Source organism: Lacerta agilis, chromosome 5 (genome assembly GCF_009819535.1).
Source record: "Lacerta agilis isolate rLacAgi1 chromosome 5, rLacAgi1.pri, whole genome shotgun sequence".
In the NCBI taxonomy this organism is placed as follows: Eukaryota; Metazoa; Chordata; class Lepidosauria; order Squamata; family Lacertidae; genus Lacerta; species Lacerta agilis.
Genome location: NC_046316.1, coordinates 34,393,227 through 34,409,089, shown reverse-complemented (window position 1 = coordinate 34,409,089; position 15,863 = coordinate 34,393,227). Strand labels below are relative to the sequence as shown.

Sequence of the window (15,863 nt, the reverse complement as noted above, 5' to 3'; positions counted from 1 at the left end):
CTTTTTCCTTAATTTCACAGTCATGATTACTAATGCTATGTATTCTATCAATCTGTTTTGCCAAATTTCCATTGTGGGTATCTCTTCTTCCTTCCATTTTTTCGCATATACTGTTCTAGCTGCAGCGGTTGTGTACAGAAAAATATTGAGTGCCTTTTTTGGAATATCAGACCTATTATCCCTAACAGAAAGGCCCCTGGTCTTTTGGGAAATGCGAGTTTTAGAATCTTATTTAATTCTGTGCAGATCATTTCCCAACACTCTCTAGCATATTTACATGACCACCACATACAGATCAGGGTTCCCTCCACCTCGTGGCACCTCCAGAATAAATTAGACCTTTTTTTATACATTTTCACTAATTTTCTGGGTTTTCCTTAATAAGATAACAGGCAAATCCTATTCTGGTATTCATAATATAAAGGTTGTGTATGTTAATCATACAATTAGTGTTGTGCCTAACAATGAATGCAGTGTATATCCTCAGAGTTCCTGGACATGTTCAGGCCAATGTCAGATATAGTGTTCTTGAGTCAACAAAACATGGTTTGTTGAAGTAGAAACGAGCAGTTAGCTCAAGCGCTTTCTCCTCCCACCCTTGGCCTTAGATAAGACTTTCGGGATAATTAAAATAGTTTCCCCATGATACCTGACTTAGGAAACTGTGGTTAAATCAGGGTGGATGTCAGTCACTTGACATCATGTGACAACTTCAAATGGGCTGTCTGCCAGTGTCTATCTCCCAGTTTTTATTATTCAACAATAATTTTCTAAATTACTTCACTTTTTCTGGCAGTGAAAAAGGAAAATCAAGACTAGAGTTTCCATTTCCAGTAAGCTGACTCTAACATTGCTGCTATGCAAAATAAAGCTAAAACACGGCATTCTGAGCTGACGAAATGTGTTATAAAAACAAGCTTAATGCAAGCAATAAGTGAGCTGAAGATAATGTTCTAAAAATAAAGCCATTCAAAGCCTTTGAACAAGGAACCTCAAAATTACAAAATGATCAAGGTGTCTCCCCTGCCAGGTAAGTATATGAAGTATTAAGTAAAATCTAAAGCAATCTGTTATGGTATTTTGAAATTGGAGGGTGAACACTGTCAACAATAGTTTGTTTTATTATTTGTTCGAACATGAAAAGAGATATTTCAAGTTTTTATGTTATTAGCAGCAGTTCAAAGGATAGAAGAGATAGATTTGATGAGGATGATTTGTGAGGATTTATGAGGATGTAGTATAAATGAAGTCATTTCAAGTGGTTTAAGTTTATAGATTAAGATGATTAAGATTAAGATGAAGATTAAGATGAATGTTTTACTTTATATATATAATTAAGTTTAATTTTTTTAAATGAAGAGGTTAAAAAGTAGATTATGGATATAAACTCGAAGGTGAAAAGGCAGGGGAAGTCAACTGTCAAGATTGGAAAAAGAATTTTTTTTTTTTGAGATGTCTAATTAAGAAGAAAAATCATGGCAATTTTTGTATTAGATGTGTAATTGTATTTGTTTTGTATGTGTATAAATGTAGGTGTGGTTAAGGTTGTATGTTGTTATAAGTAAAAATGTCAATAAATTCTTATAAAAAAAAAAACAAAATTACAAAATGAATTGCTAAAATCAGATTTTAAAAATAGTATCGAGAATGTATAATTTACTATTGGAGTGGGAGCTAAAAGATGAAATGATTAAGGAAGCAACGATAAAATGGTTGCAAGATCTGGGCAAAACAATTGATTTAGATTGATGGGAAAAGCTATGGAGTCAAGATATTAATTTCACTGCATGCTATCTGTTAAGAGAAAACATCATGAAAATGTGTCACCACTGGTACCTCACTCCAGTGAAACTGGCCAAGATGCATAAGAAATACTCCAATTTATGTTGGAGATGCAACGCAGAGGTAGGAACTCTTTTTCATATGTGGTGGGGGTGTACGCCAATAAAACAGTTTTGGATTAAGATTCACGAGGAATTAAAAAAGATTTTTAAAACCACAATCCATAAAAAACCTGAAGCATATTTGCTGGGCTTGTTAACAGACGACATCCCTAGAGATAAGAAAAATATATTCCTCTATGGAACAGCAGCGGCAAGATTATTAGTCGCAAAAAATTGGAAAACAACAATACCAGAATTATCGGAATGGAGATCAAAAATCTGTGAATTTATGACATTAGCAAAATTAACAGCGTCGGTAAGAGGAGGCTCTACTCAGAAAGTTAATAATGAATGGGAATGTGTTGATTTATATATGAAGAAATATGGAATAGATAATTAGGCAACAGTATGATAATGGACCATTAATTGCAAGGTTACTAGATAGTATTTATGTAAACAATGTGTATATTAAGAACAACAATAAATAACACAGCAGAATAGGTTAGGATAACATCATTAAGATCGCATATGGGTGAGGGAAGTAGGGAGGTAGGGAAGGAGGGAGGGAGGAAGGGGGGGAAGCCTAAGTAATATTGGAAGAAATATTATCGAATAATGCATTATAGGACATTGAATCTGTGATATTTTCTCTTCACTATTATTTTTATGTTGTAGTTGTTTATGTGTGTGATTTTTGTTATCTGTTATGAATTAATTTTTCAATAAAGATTACCAGTATTTTAATTTTTTAAAAATGATAATGTTCTAAAAATAACGAGAACAAGGATTTACAGAACGATCAGCTCAATTCACAAATACGTTGTAGCAATCAATACAGAGGTATCTCGGGTTGCGGACACGATCCGTTCTGGGGTGCCGTTCGCACCCCGAAAAGTCCACAACCTGAGTGGCGATATTGTGCTTCTGCGCATGCACAACCTGCACAGAACGCTTTTGCGCATGCGCGCAGGGCGAGACACAGAAGTAAACACTTCTGGGTTTGCCGCGTTCGTAACCTGCGCCGGTCACAACCCGCAGCGAACGCAACACAAAGTACAACTGTATAGACAAACACAAATAAGAAAAACCATTCAAGATACATAAACGAATGGTCTTATTCAATTTATGATGAATGCACAGTACTTCAGGTCTCCACACACTTTCATTGTGAATTACCACCCTTACAGAAAAATTCAACATTGCACTTTCCTGATTGCTTGCCAGACAGAATGATCCCCCCTCTCCCCCCATGCCCTGTTATCCTGACCCTCCAGAGCAGATTTGGGGGTTGTGGAGTGGGAGGAATGCCCTGTTGCACTAATGGGAGTCCTTGCACTGGCTTCTGGTAGCACACTGGGTTAGTGGAATCTGACTCAACACCTGCATTTCACATGGCAGAGTATCTGGTGCTGCTATACTTCTTTAAGCTTCCGTTTTCTTATTTTATTTTAAAGACTGCAACTACATTTGAAAATAGTTTTTGAAATCATGTTTAAGACAGAAAGTGACCATTATCAGAAAGGGATCTTGCTACACCATTTTAAACCTAATATGTTCACCAGAGGTAATACCGCTGTAGTAAAAACGGATGGAATAAAAGAAAAAGAAAAAGAAATATTTTTTCTAGTGTGGCAGCACTCACACTTTGAAACTCTCTACCTATGTACTCTTTTATGACCTGCTTAAAACATTTTTGTTTACACAAGCCCATCCATGTAGATGTTGACATGCTTTAATCTCTTTTCAGTCTACTGTTAATTTTAATTATCCTTTAAATGTTTTTAATTACAGTATTTATTCTTAAACTGCTTTTTATTGGTAATTTTAATACTTCTTGTAAGCCACTTATAGGCTTTGTAATTAGCAACTGGTATATAAATTCTGTTAAATACATGTGACACATTCTCAGTTGCTTTTAAAGGTGAATCAAATGCAGTAAACCACCATGTGTGAAGGCTACATCATCAAATAATTTCCATACAACATGTTTTTATTTTAACACATTCTTTTTTTAAAAAAAAATTATTTAGATTTTCCGTCATACAATTTAATAGAAAAAGAGAAATACATAACAGAAAAGATACATTAAATCATTATACATTAAATCATTATACAATATCAAAAAAGAAGAAAAGAACAAACAAAATAAAATGAACCCACCACCCTGTTTAACTTCCCTCCACCGCTACTCGTCTTCTCTAGAATCAAGTTTACCCTTTTTGTTTTTATTTTCTCTATGTACATACATATGTCATTGATAATTTAATGTTTTGATTCATTTACATTCTTAGTCTAAGCATATTAGCATGTCTTTTTTGGAGCAGTAGTTTGCCATATAGTCATCAAAGCATTGCCATTCATTTTTTAGTTTTTGATTTGACTGCTGTCGTATGGATGCCAATTTTACATATTCATTTAATTTGAGAATCCATTCCTCCTTGGTAGGTAGTTCTTTAGCTTTCCATTTAGATGCTGTTACTATCCTAGCTGCGGTGGTCGCATATAAGACAATTCTTTTTTTTCGATTTCGGTATTTCTTTCCCTAATAGTCCCAGTAGGTAAGCCTCTGGTTTTTTCATGAGTGGGATTTTAAGCATTTTTTTCAACTCCTCCTGTATTTCTCCCCAGAAGTACTTAATCGGGGTGTAGCTCCACTACATATGCATTGTTGTTCCAGCTTCGTGTTGCATATCCAACAGAGGTTGGATTTCAGTTTACAGATTTTTGCTAATTTGACTGGTGTTAAATACCACCTGTAGAACATTTTGATGAAATTTTCTTTTATTGTACTACAGGTGGTAAATCTTATATCTTCCTGCCAAAGTTTCTGTCATTGCTCTACATATATTGTGTGGCCCAAGTCTCATGCCCAATTAATCATTGGCTCTTTCACTTCCTCGTCAATTATGTCCAGATCTAGCAAAAATATATACATTTTAGATAATTTTTTGTTGTTTTTAAAGTTTCATACATTAATGAATTCTCTTTAGCAAAGCCTTTCGAGTCCAAACTAAAGACACTTCCAAGTTGTATATATTGCCATCTGTCGGAGACATAATGCCTTATTTCCTCATATGGTCTTATTCTTAATTTACCTTGATCTTTCATTAGCAAATCTCTATATGTTGCCCATTCCTTATTCATGTTTAGCTTTTTCATGGCATGGGCTTCTAGAGGTGAGAGCCACCATGGTGTCATTGACTCCAGTCTTGTTTTGTACTTGCTCCAGACTTTAAATTATACGTTTCCAATTGGGTGGCTGTTGAAATCTTTATGGGCTTTAATCTTCTCATATGCGAGGTAGGCATGCCATCCATACCTGTTGTTAAAGCCCTCCAGGTCTAATAAATCTGCTTTTTCCAAAGTGATCCATTCTTTCAGCCATAACAGGCATTCTGCTTCATAATATAATTTTTCCAATATAAAATAATGCCTTGGAGCCTCACAGCACAGCATAGTTTAAAGAAACTCTCCAATCTAAAGCAGATCATGTGCAAATGTAATGGAAGATTAAATACCTGTTCCAAATTTACTGAAGGGGTGATTGGGATTTCCAGTAGCCTTTTCCAGCTGAAACAGTCTCCAAGCATCATTCATTAAATTCTTCTCATGCTCAGAATCAACAGCATTCACTTCTCTGTCTTTGCAGCTTTCATCAAACAGAGGGCACAAGAAAAACTGAGCAAACCTGCAAGAAAAAAAAGTCAGATTTCCCAAATCAATGTGTCGAAAATTTCATTTTTGATAGCTTAACACATGAAATTCATGTTCAGTGTGGAGAAGCACACCACAATTTATCACCAGTCCAGGATAGGATTTGCCCACCAGGTCTGAGCCTTTGTCTTCAATGTTCTGGACAAATGCCCACAATTTAATTAAAAAAATTGTTCACCTGGAGCCACTCTGTTGCTAAGTAGTCTCATTACCATGTGGATGTTCTAATCTATTGCAATTTACTATAATGACCTTTTTAGCAGACAGGACACAATCTATTAGCAAGATACCATCAGCTGCCTTGTTTGCGACCTCAGATCTGCTGCTTCTTGCTGTTGTCTTATGAACTAGCCCCTGAAAGTTTCCTTAGCAGTGGCCTGCTGTGTGTCTGTGAAAAAAGAGCTATTGGGACCTGCTCTACACAGATGTACTGAGGGCCCTTCCAAAATCACCAAATCTAATGTTACTAAGCCTCCCCTTGGCCCTCAACATGAACTAAATAACTTGTTTTTTAAAAGGTAAAAGGACACAGACCATGACATGAGTGAGGGTTGTGCAAACTGTTAATTACTTTGTCTCTGAAAAAAAATCATGCTAAATTACCTGGGAGTAAGCCCCACCAAATTCAACTTACTTCTGAGTAGACATACCAGAGATTGCACTGTTATTTTTGCTAACTCTGAAGTAAAATCAAATATACAGTGTGCAGCAGTCGCCTGAATATCCCTATTTTCACCAAATATAAAATTCCACAGAGAGAAGAGCCTTTGAGAGTCAGCTGATAAATATGCAACATATGCTGAGAGTGTAAGCAGAATATATTTATAGAACAAACATATGTGAGGTTCCTATGCAACACTTTCATGGCTATGTAAAGTAACAGCAAAATGCTAAACCATATGAAGTTTTCAAGACACTCGCCATACTGCTGATGAGTCTCTTCTCACTAAAAACCTATTTTGATATACTACCGCAAGGGTTCATTCCATATGTTTTCTTTTATCACTGTTATACCCAAGGTGTTAAAAGTCTTATTTCAGTAATTTAGTCTTTACAATTGTATTAAAGTCATTATTATGAAAAAGCAGAAGTAATAAATACACTAAATAATGTTACCACCTGGTAGGACTCTCATGTTAATTGTGCTTGGTGGAAAGACAAAACCAAACTAATATATTTAATCATTAACAGATATGCTCACCTGTCCAGGGCACCTTCCAAGTGTTCATGTGATACATCAAAATAAAAGTTGGTGTGTTCTCCACTGGTAAAAGCATTTGAACTTCCTGCGTGTTCACTGAGAAATTGGCTGTACTCATTTTCTTTTGGGTATTTCTCAGTTCCCAAAAAAAGCATATGTTCACAAAAATGGCTTAATCCAGCAATGTTAGGGGGATCAGATAATGACCCTATGAATAGGAGAAATGGGCAGAAATAGAATCTTACTTTAAAAGCTGATACACAAATTCAGTATAAAGCAATCAAATCATCCAGAACAAGCAACATTTTAACACTTTTCTGTGGGTCAGAGAAATCAAGCAACATTTTAACACTTTTCTGTGGGTCAGAGAAATCATCTTACTGATTATGACTGCAAATATTTAGGAAATTATAAAGCTCCATTTCCCTTTGCAGAAAAGCTAGACTGGAATGCACCTGCTAGTATGCAGCTGCTTCATACTAACTTTAATATAAAACCGTAGAGAAGCTATAGGAAAGGTGTTAGCTGGAATCAGAGGCAAGTGGTTTATGTGAGCACCCCAAGCACTTCAAACTACAAAGAAAAGGACCTACATATGTAACAATTTTGCTTTGCTTTTTGTTTTTAAATCAGAACATCTAGGTAACAACCATGTTCTAATTTCATGTTTGCTTAACATGCAAATACATCATTTTCAGGCCTACTATCTGACTTCTCAAACATATTACAAAAGTAATAATTTTCATATGCCATTCCATATGCCGTTAATTTAGACCAGGAAATTAAACTATTTTCTTCCATGCATTCCCCAGCAGACACACTGGGAGCTTAAGTGCATAAGGGTATGGAGCATATAAACTGAGTTCTTCCATCATTCATCCTTGAAAAACTTAGACCTGCTTTAGAACAAGTAATTTATACAGCCAGTTTTATGACAAACCTAACTTCTGAGGCTAATCTGGCTAAGGCTACAATCCTACTTCCATTTACCTGGAACAAAGCTGCACTGAATTCAACAGGACTTACTTCTGAGTAGAAATGTTTAGCCAGCACTGTAAGACTGCAAACCTATACACATCTTCCTGGGAGTTCAATGCAGTTTTGTGCACTTCCAAATAATGTTAATTTCCAAGTAAGCAAAACTAGGATTGCAGCCTCAGCGTAGTATGTAGATTGTAAACCCTCTTTTCAAAGTTATTGCATTTTAATTAGATTACAATGCAAAACCAAGTTACAATATATTATAGATGATCATATACCTATGTGTACATCAAGTGCAGCTGAAGACTTGTCTGTAGTGGGGTCACTGATAAGCATTGCCTTGATGCCATTTGCCAGTTCTAGCCCACGATACTCTCGTTTATCTTCAGGTGATTTGAGAATATCATTTGCTATTCTTTTAATAACAAGATGACTCATTTTGTTGTGCGTTGCTTGCTGAAGCCTAAAAAAAAAAGCAGTAAAAGTTAAAGCCGTATCTCAGTTCAAATATAGCCTAAGAAAGAAAATGGGTAGATGCATCTGCAACTCAAGAACGCTCAACTGTGGAAGGTCCAGATCAAAAACTTATTGTCCACAGTCCAACACTGTAAAGCATACTTAAGTTCATTGAAATCAATAGACTAAAGCTATATTACTTCCTTCAAATGTAGAACAGCTCTGAGTGCTTTCAATAACAAGTTGGCCTAATAATGGTCACAATTAATCCAGTTTATTAATATGTTTTTTATAATATTTCAAAGCCTATACTTAATTTCCTTTTTATCTATAACAATATAGTTGCTGTTAGTCTTTACTAATTGATAATATTGGCTATGTATTGGAAAAAAGTGCAATGTAAAATCAACACATGCTTGCCTAAATAAAAGCATTATTTCAGTTATGATGCAGTAAAGCCTAGTTTATAACATCATTTTCATCTGCCAAGAGTAGATTACTATAGCTCTTAAAATCCATGATGAATTGCTTTACAATGAATACAGAATGCTAGAGCCAAAATGAACTGACCAAGCAGGTTCAAAATGTCACAACCACACTCCCAATAACAAGCCAAAAACAGTTTACTTCAATGTCTGTGATTCTGTGAATTAATTCAAGCCCACATGAAAGGTGAAGTCATTCATGCTGGGCTATTTACCTGACTACACCCTTATCCAGAACTGAATATAATTGCATTTCCTGTATTTGTTCATGCTACATACACCCTATTCCTGATCCGTCATTGATCTAGCTAGAAGATAGGAACAAAAGAAAAGAAGAAGCATAGAAAAATAAGAAAACCATCCCTGCACATATTCTGGGTACCAGGCATCATTGCAAGAGCTTCTTGTTCTGTCATGCCTTTGCATACAGTCTCTTGTTTCTTGGCTTTCATGTAAAGCATATAAATATATATTTAAAATATATGCCTAAAAGGAACAGCATGCCTTCTTCAACCCGCCAAATAAAAATGCTTTTGTGCTGCAATTCTATCCACGTTTACCCAAGAGCAAGCCAAACTGAAAACTATGAGACTTATTTCTGAGTAGAGAAAGATACAAGATGAGCCTGTTAACAACATCCCTTTTCAGTTCCTAGATCATTCTTGCCTCTTTCACCCAAATATCTTGTACTCTGCAAACTAAAGTGCTGAATGATTTGTTCCCAGTGTCTCCTGGCAATTACACCACCAGGCTGAAACACTGAAGACAAATACAAAGTGTATTAGCTATTTGGAGCAGAACAGCATCACATTACGATTGTTCTAAATAATTCATTTGATAAAACTACAAAGCTATTTCATCATTACTGTTACTGCCACAAAAGTAAAGAAACTTCAAAAGGAAAAATAACAGCATAGAATTTTGGGAACAGTGCTATTTACTTTTTTTAAGGTAACAGAAGAATGTGAAAAATTAAGGCTTAGAGGAAGGCAAAATAAGTACAGTACTAGAGAATTGTGTGTTTAAGGATTATTACGTATCTAGGCCAAAATCAGACCACATATTTAAACACTACGTTCAGCCATCACAATCGCACACCCCAAATAGTTAGCAAGGTCTACAGAAATCATTTTGGGTTCACACAGTCAATTCTCGTGCAACTGTGCAGAGGACATCAATCCATATGGAATGGTGGATATTTTTAAACATTTTAATAGAGAAACGTAAATAAAAATAAATAAACTTACTTGCATAAATATTTTTATGTTCTCCAATCAATCTCATACTGACCATGGGTTAAACCACAGTACAATTCCACTGTCTACTGGCACTATCAAAGTCCATAGCCCTCACTTGTATACTAAACATTTTACATTGATGTTTCATGCAAACCAGTTTGATCTCAGCTACAGCACACTGCATTTCTAAAATCAAGGTTGTTCCTCTTGCTCTGTATAGACTTCCTCATCCCTCATTGAGAACTGTGCTAACCTATGAAACAGCAGATGTCAGCAAGACAAGCAAAAGAAAAAATAGCTATCCAAAGACACCATGCTAAAGAGCAGAGGTAAAGTTGCAGTCAAGCATACCGGTAATTACGGTAAGAATCAAACTGAGGGGTCAGGCAGCTGTAGAAGTGAAAGCCTGTACGTAAGAGGAACAACTGCTCCAGTAACAGAGGATTAGGATAAATTAATAAGAAATAATAGTTTAAAAGTAGGGGTGTAGCGGGGTTTAAAAGAACAGCAGGAAATAGAGCCAATATGATACACACATGTCATATTTGAGAGTTACATAGGTATTCAGTGCAGACAGCAGTCGGACTCTGTGGAGCTTATGTTGGGATTCAGATTAAGGTTGGGAGTTCAACAGTGCCCAGCTACTTTCCTAGCTTAGATTGTGGACATGATCTGAGACCTAGAATTGGAGACACCAGTGGAGCGTAAAAGGAACTGACTTGTGTTCCACAAGCCTCACTCTGCCACTAATGCTGTTTAACGTCTATATGAAACCATTGGTGGATACCATCCAGGACTTTGAAGTGAGACATCATTCATATATTGATACCACCCAGTCTAGGAATCGCTTAGTTCTGAACCAGTGACTAGAATGTCACAGCCAAGTGTTGGGAGGAACCAACTGGGGAGCCACCAAGGGAAGAAGGCTCAGAGCCCAAAGAATGGTAGTGGGACAATGATGAGTAGTCAGAGGGAGAAGACTGGGAAGCTGAGGTGTTGGAAGCTGAAGGGGTAACAGGGCTCAGTGAGTTGGGAGGGTCTGTGGCAGAAAGAAGTCAAGAATCAGAGGCTGAAACTGGAGAGTAGAAGGGAGGTCAAAAGGCAGAGATGAGTCAGGCTGGTGAAGAGTCATGGGTGTCTCCCTCTCCTGCTGCAACAAGTTCCCCCTCCCCAACTCACAGAACCAAGAGAGGAATAAAATGGGCAGAGCAGACAGACTGCAGACAGGCAAAGTCTCCAATTACCGTACTTGCAAGAAGCCCTGGAAAGGAGGAGACTTAAGACAAGGAGTACTCAGCTAAATCTGTGAAGACTGATTCTCTAACCAAGAGTTAACTTCAGCTGTGTGATTTACTGACTGGCTTGCTCTGTGACATAGGTGTGGATGTGGTCAGCCAAACTAATTGTATCCAGACAAGTCAGAAGTTATGTGAGTAAATAACCCTAAAGCTTTAGAGGGAGGTTATGCAAATAATCATCTAAGGTTGTTTGGAGTCTAGGCATAGTCTTGGACAGAATCTGCAACTATTTAAATCAATGAGATCTCACCCCACTGCCCCATGTTTTTATCACCTTGAAAATCAAGTAATGCAATGTGTACTATATTCAGCTGCCCTCATAAATGACTCATGAGCTACAGCTAGTACAGATTATCACTGCTTACTTCCTGATGAACATGGGGAGGCGATTAACATATAATCAATTTTGCAGGAGCTGTACTAGTTTCCTGAGAACTTCTGAGCCTAATTCAATATCATGGTACTTACCTTTAAACCAGAGAAAGCTAACCTGTGACCCCATAGTTGTTTCTGGACTACAACTTCCACCATCCCTGACTATGGGTCATGTTGGCTAGGGGTGATGGGAGTTGGGAGACCAACATCATCTGGAAGGCCACAAGCTCCCTATCCCTGGACCCAGCATTCATCAATAGGGACCACCTCTCTCTGTATTTAACCCTATTATGGTATAAAGATAAAAGAACAAGTCCTGCTCTGTATTTCCTCACGAAGTGAAATCAGCAGCTAAAAGCCAGTCTTTCATTTGTTTCACTCCAAGATTCTGGAATAACTTTCTAAATGAAATTTTTAAATTAAAAAAGTGTGTCTTGATGGCATTCTGGAGGGATTTGCAAACTATTTTACATGAAGCAGACAGAAGATAAATAGGATGCTTTGGAGTGCTGTAACTTTTATTATTAGGTTGTGATTTTTTGTGCTTTTATGTTCTATCAGATTTTAAGTATTGCTTTTCATTTCAATGTAAAGTGCACTAAGCTTAGTAAAAGTTGCATACAAATGTCTTGAGGCACAGAAACTGGACTGGAAGTAAGAGGAAAGGGTCCACAAATAAGAAAGTCAAGTTTTTCACTCAGATAGCAACCAGAATAGTGCATTTTGCATTTAAGCTGTGGGCCTTTCCCAATTTATACTGGAACTAAGAAGCAGTATATAAAGTACTGCTTTGGCTGATTGGCCTCTGAATGCTGACATTAAGGAACAGTTAACAACATTTACCTTTCAATCCACAGTTAAGGATGATTCCTAAATTAGAGTAATAAAGCCTGTAATGAACAGTATGTTGCAAAGTAATGACAAGGTAGAGAAGAAGGATTCAAATGGCTACAATGTCAGAAATTCCCGCAACTGACAAATTCAGGTATGACACCCACAGAAGCCAATGTTTCCATTAAATAAAATCCACCAGCTGCACAATTCCTGCCAAATGACAATCAGGTTAATATGGTAACTTCTCACCTCTTCTATAATGAAGACAGCATTCAGAGCTTTGGAGGAATTCATTAAAACTCACTACTATCATATACAAATAAAAAATAACAAAGTCCATTCCCTAACATAGCTTTTAGCCTAGTCCTCCTTATACACATTGCTTGTTGACCTTAAAAAACACTTAAAGACAGGGAGTGAACTGGGGGCTGATATTGTGACATATTTCCTAAAGTAATAGTGACATTTAAAGGCACATCAGCCAATAACAAGCTTTTTAAAAAAATATTACTCAGTAATGAAAAAGAGGCATTTTCATCAATGTACAGATCTATTTAAATACATTACTGTTCAGTAGTTTTAAGTCACACTTTTTATATTGTTCAGTGTGATACAACACAAAAGTTCATTGTACTTGGAAAATATCTAGCAGTGTCACCCCCATGTCTCTAGAGTCAGACTTCAACCACATCTGCATCATCACTCATGTCCCAAGCAAGTGGTGTGGTAAAGTACCATCACTCACCTGACCTCTGGTTAGTTGTTGCTCTAACCAGGAGGTGAAGCCATGTTGGTACAGTGCTCTCACTGGTGTGTTTGTACCATGCTGCCCTTGCTGCTGCCTTTCCCCTCCCAATATTCCTCCAGCTAAGCAGCAGCAACATGAGGGCAGGTAAGTGGTGGCACCACACCACCTGCTACTTACCCCAAGTATTGTAATTTAAAAATCTCTGTAACTACTAAGTTCACTGTTTGGAAGTCACTGGCTATATCTAGTAATCAAGGAAGTGAGATAGATCATAGAATTGTAAGTTTGGAAGGGACCCCAAGGATCATCTAGTCCAACCCCCTGCTATGCAGAAATCACCAGTGACTCATGTTAAGCTTGTGGTCTACTGAGATCCCTAGAGCCTTTTCACATGTACTACTGGCAAGCCAGGTGTCCCCCATCTTATATTTGTGCAGCTGGTTATTGCTGCCTATGTGCAGAACCTTAGATTTGTCCCTATTGAAATTCATTTTGTTAGTTTGGCCCAGTTTTCCAATCTGTTGAAGTCATCTTGAATCCCAATTCTGTCTTCTGCAGCACCTACCCCTCCCAGTTAGGTGTCATCTGCAAATTTGATGAGCATCCCCTCAATTCCTTCATCAAAGTCATTTAAACAGACGTTGAACAACAGGCCAGACTTGTCACTTTTTTCCAGGATTAAAAATGATTTTGCCACAAGTGCTTTAAGAATTATGGTGTTTTAAAGACTTATATATACGAGGTGTTGACAATCTCCGCTACAAATATCTCTACTCTACCTAATTCATAAATCTAAGTCAAAAGTACCTCCAGAAATGTATAAATGGCATCTCCCCGCTTTTGTCATGGTTATTTTTAAATTGATAACTTTCTGCTTTATTTTAGGATCCCGAGTTTAGTTCTTGTTCAAATGCTACATAAAAGCAAAGAAAGAAAATGAATCCTAGAGTTGATAGATCTCACTGTAGGTAAGAATCTGTTTCCTTCTGCATGTTACAGCAAAGGCATGACTCATCCCTACTTGTGCTTCCTACGCATCTAATTTAACACACACCTCAGTTTTCACAGTTCCTACTTTTTTTGTCCTGGCAAGGGCTCTGTGTCTTTATTAGGCCTCTGACAGGCAAGTAAAACATGTAACAAATTTGCCAAGCATTGATACATAGTCTTCAGAAAGCTACATCTGTTGAAATCCTACCTGTTATGCAGCTGTTAGAGGCACAAAAAACTCATCATAATTATGAAGATACTTTCAATAGAAGCTAAATGCACTTGCTAAGGTGGTACCTAATAATACTTCTGGGAACAAGTATTGAACTAGCATGTGACAGTCTGAGTAATCTATATTTATAGCAGCTTAAACACTGACCTGGAATAACCCAGATAATGAGATCAATTAATTTCTAAACAGGACTTTGCCTATGGAGATACAGTTTGGATGTATGGTGGCTTATTCCTCTCTCTCTCTCTCTGCCTCCTGGATCTCTTTATAGAGAAAAGCATTACTCACATGCCATATATTAGTGACACTTCTCACAACCTCAACAGGGAAATGGCTTTCATCAAATTAGTCCCTAAGCTTCTGCAAGGAAAACCAGAGCTCATTAACAATAAGCATTCTTCTAAACAAGAATATGAACACCCCCTCCAACTCAACACTTGTACTGTATATCTTTTTGCTTTATATATCTAGATATATAAAGCGTATCTTTATATATATAAAGCACATTCCTGGGGCTTCTTAATAATAACCAGTTCTGAAATAGTTAATACTGTACTATCAAAGAGAAAAATGTTGTACGATGGCACACATCACGGAAGCAAAGTTTGAGTTGCTTTCAACAGAACATTTTTATGACGAAAGTGGCTTGCAACTAAGATCTAAACAATTGCGTGGGAAGGAGTTACAGAAAGGATACACACAAAAACACATACTCCCAAGCTAAAAAGGTTTTTAGAGTGATTTAGATGAATGCTTTTGTCATAAGCATTTATTTTCAGTAATGATAAACTATGTTTATAATTTCTAGAAATAAAGAAGACCCATAGTGGTATACAACACAATAAACTAAAATTAAAATATGAACGTAATGACATTAATTGAAAGAAGAACCCTCACAAGTGGTGTACAAAGTTCTGGCATTTCAGGTGCTGTCATTAAAGGGTAGCCACACAGGAAGTGATTCTAATGGAATAACAGGAAGAATAAATGCTGTTATTCATGTATGGAGCAAGGGGTTGGGCTGAATGGCTTACAAGACACCCCCCCCCTTCAGTCATCATATACAAGACTATTTGGTGGCAATAACAGGCATTAACATGCTTAGAAGAGGAAACAGAGAAGTTTCACTGAAGTGAGAATACACAAGAGTTAATTTCAAAAAGATGTTATTTCATACCATGCACAGTGCAGCAACACAGAAGCAGATGCTCACAAAGCCTGAAGTTCTCTGGCAATAACTTAATGGGAAAATATCAGTGAGGTGCACAGGTGTCTGCAAGAGCTGAACTGAAAGGTTAATTTACAGCAGCATGTAGGGCTTTAATCGCACAATGAAGAGAAAGATTGCTATCTCATATCAAAACAAGTAGGATGCCCAAAATGATTCAGCTACATACCTAGCTGACTATCTTGCATCACTCAAAGGTC

The 15,863-nt window shown here is 36.9% G+C and overlaps 1 protein-coding gene across 4 annotated transcripts in view; it reads right to left on the bottom strand.

Annotated features, from left to right (window-relative positions):
- IDE (insulin degrading enzyme) overlaps positions 1-15,863 on the bottom strand; it is a 55,588-nt gene that overhangs the window by 30,398 nt on the left and 9,327 nt on the right. For all 4 annotated transcript variants that reach the window (XM_033149285.1, XM_033149286.1, XM_033149283.1 and 1 more), the window contains exons 2-4: positions 8,058-8,242; positions 6,799-7,006; positions 5,402-5,571 (exon numbers count right to left, since the gene is read on the bottom strand). In XM_033149285.1, the coding sequence (XP_033005176.1) occupies positions 5,402-5,571; positions 6,799-7,006; positions 8,058-8,217 (538 nt within the window). In that variant the 5' untranslated portion in view covers positions 8,218-8,242. The remainder of the gene's footprint in view (positions 1-5,401; positions 5,572-6,798; positions 7,007-8,057; positions 8,243-15,863) is intronic.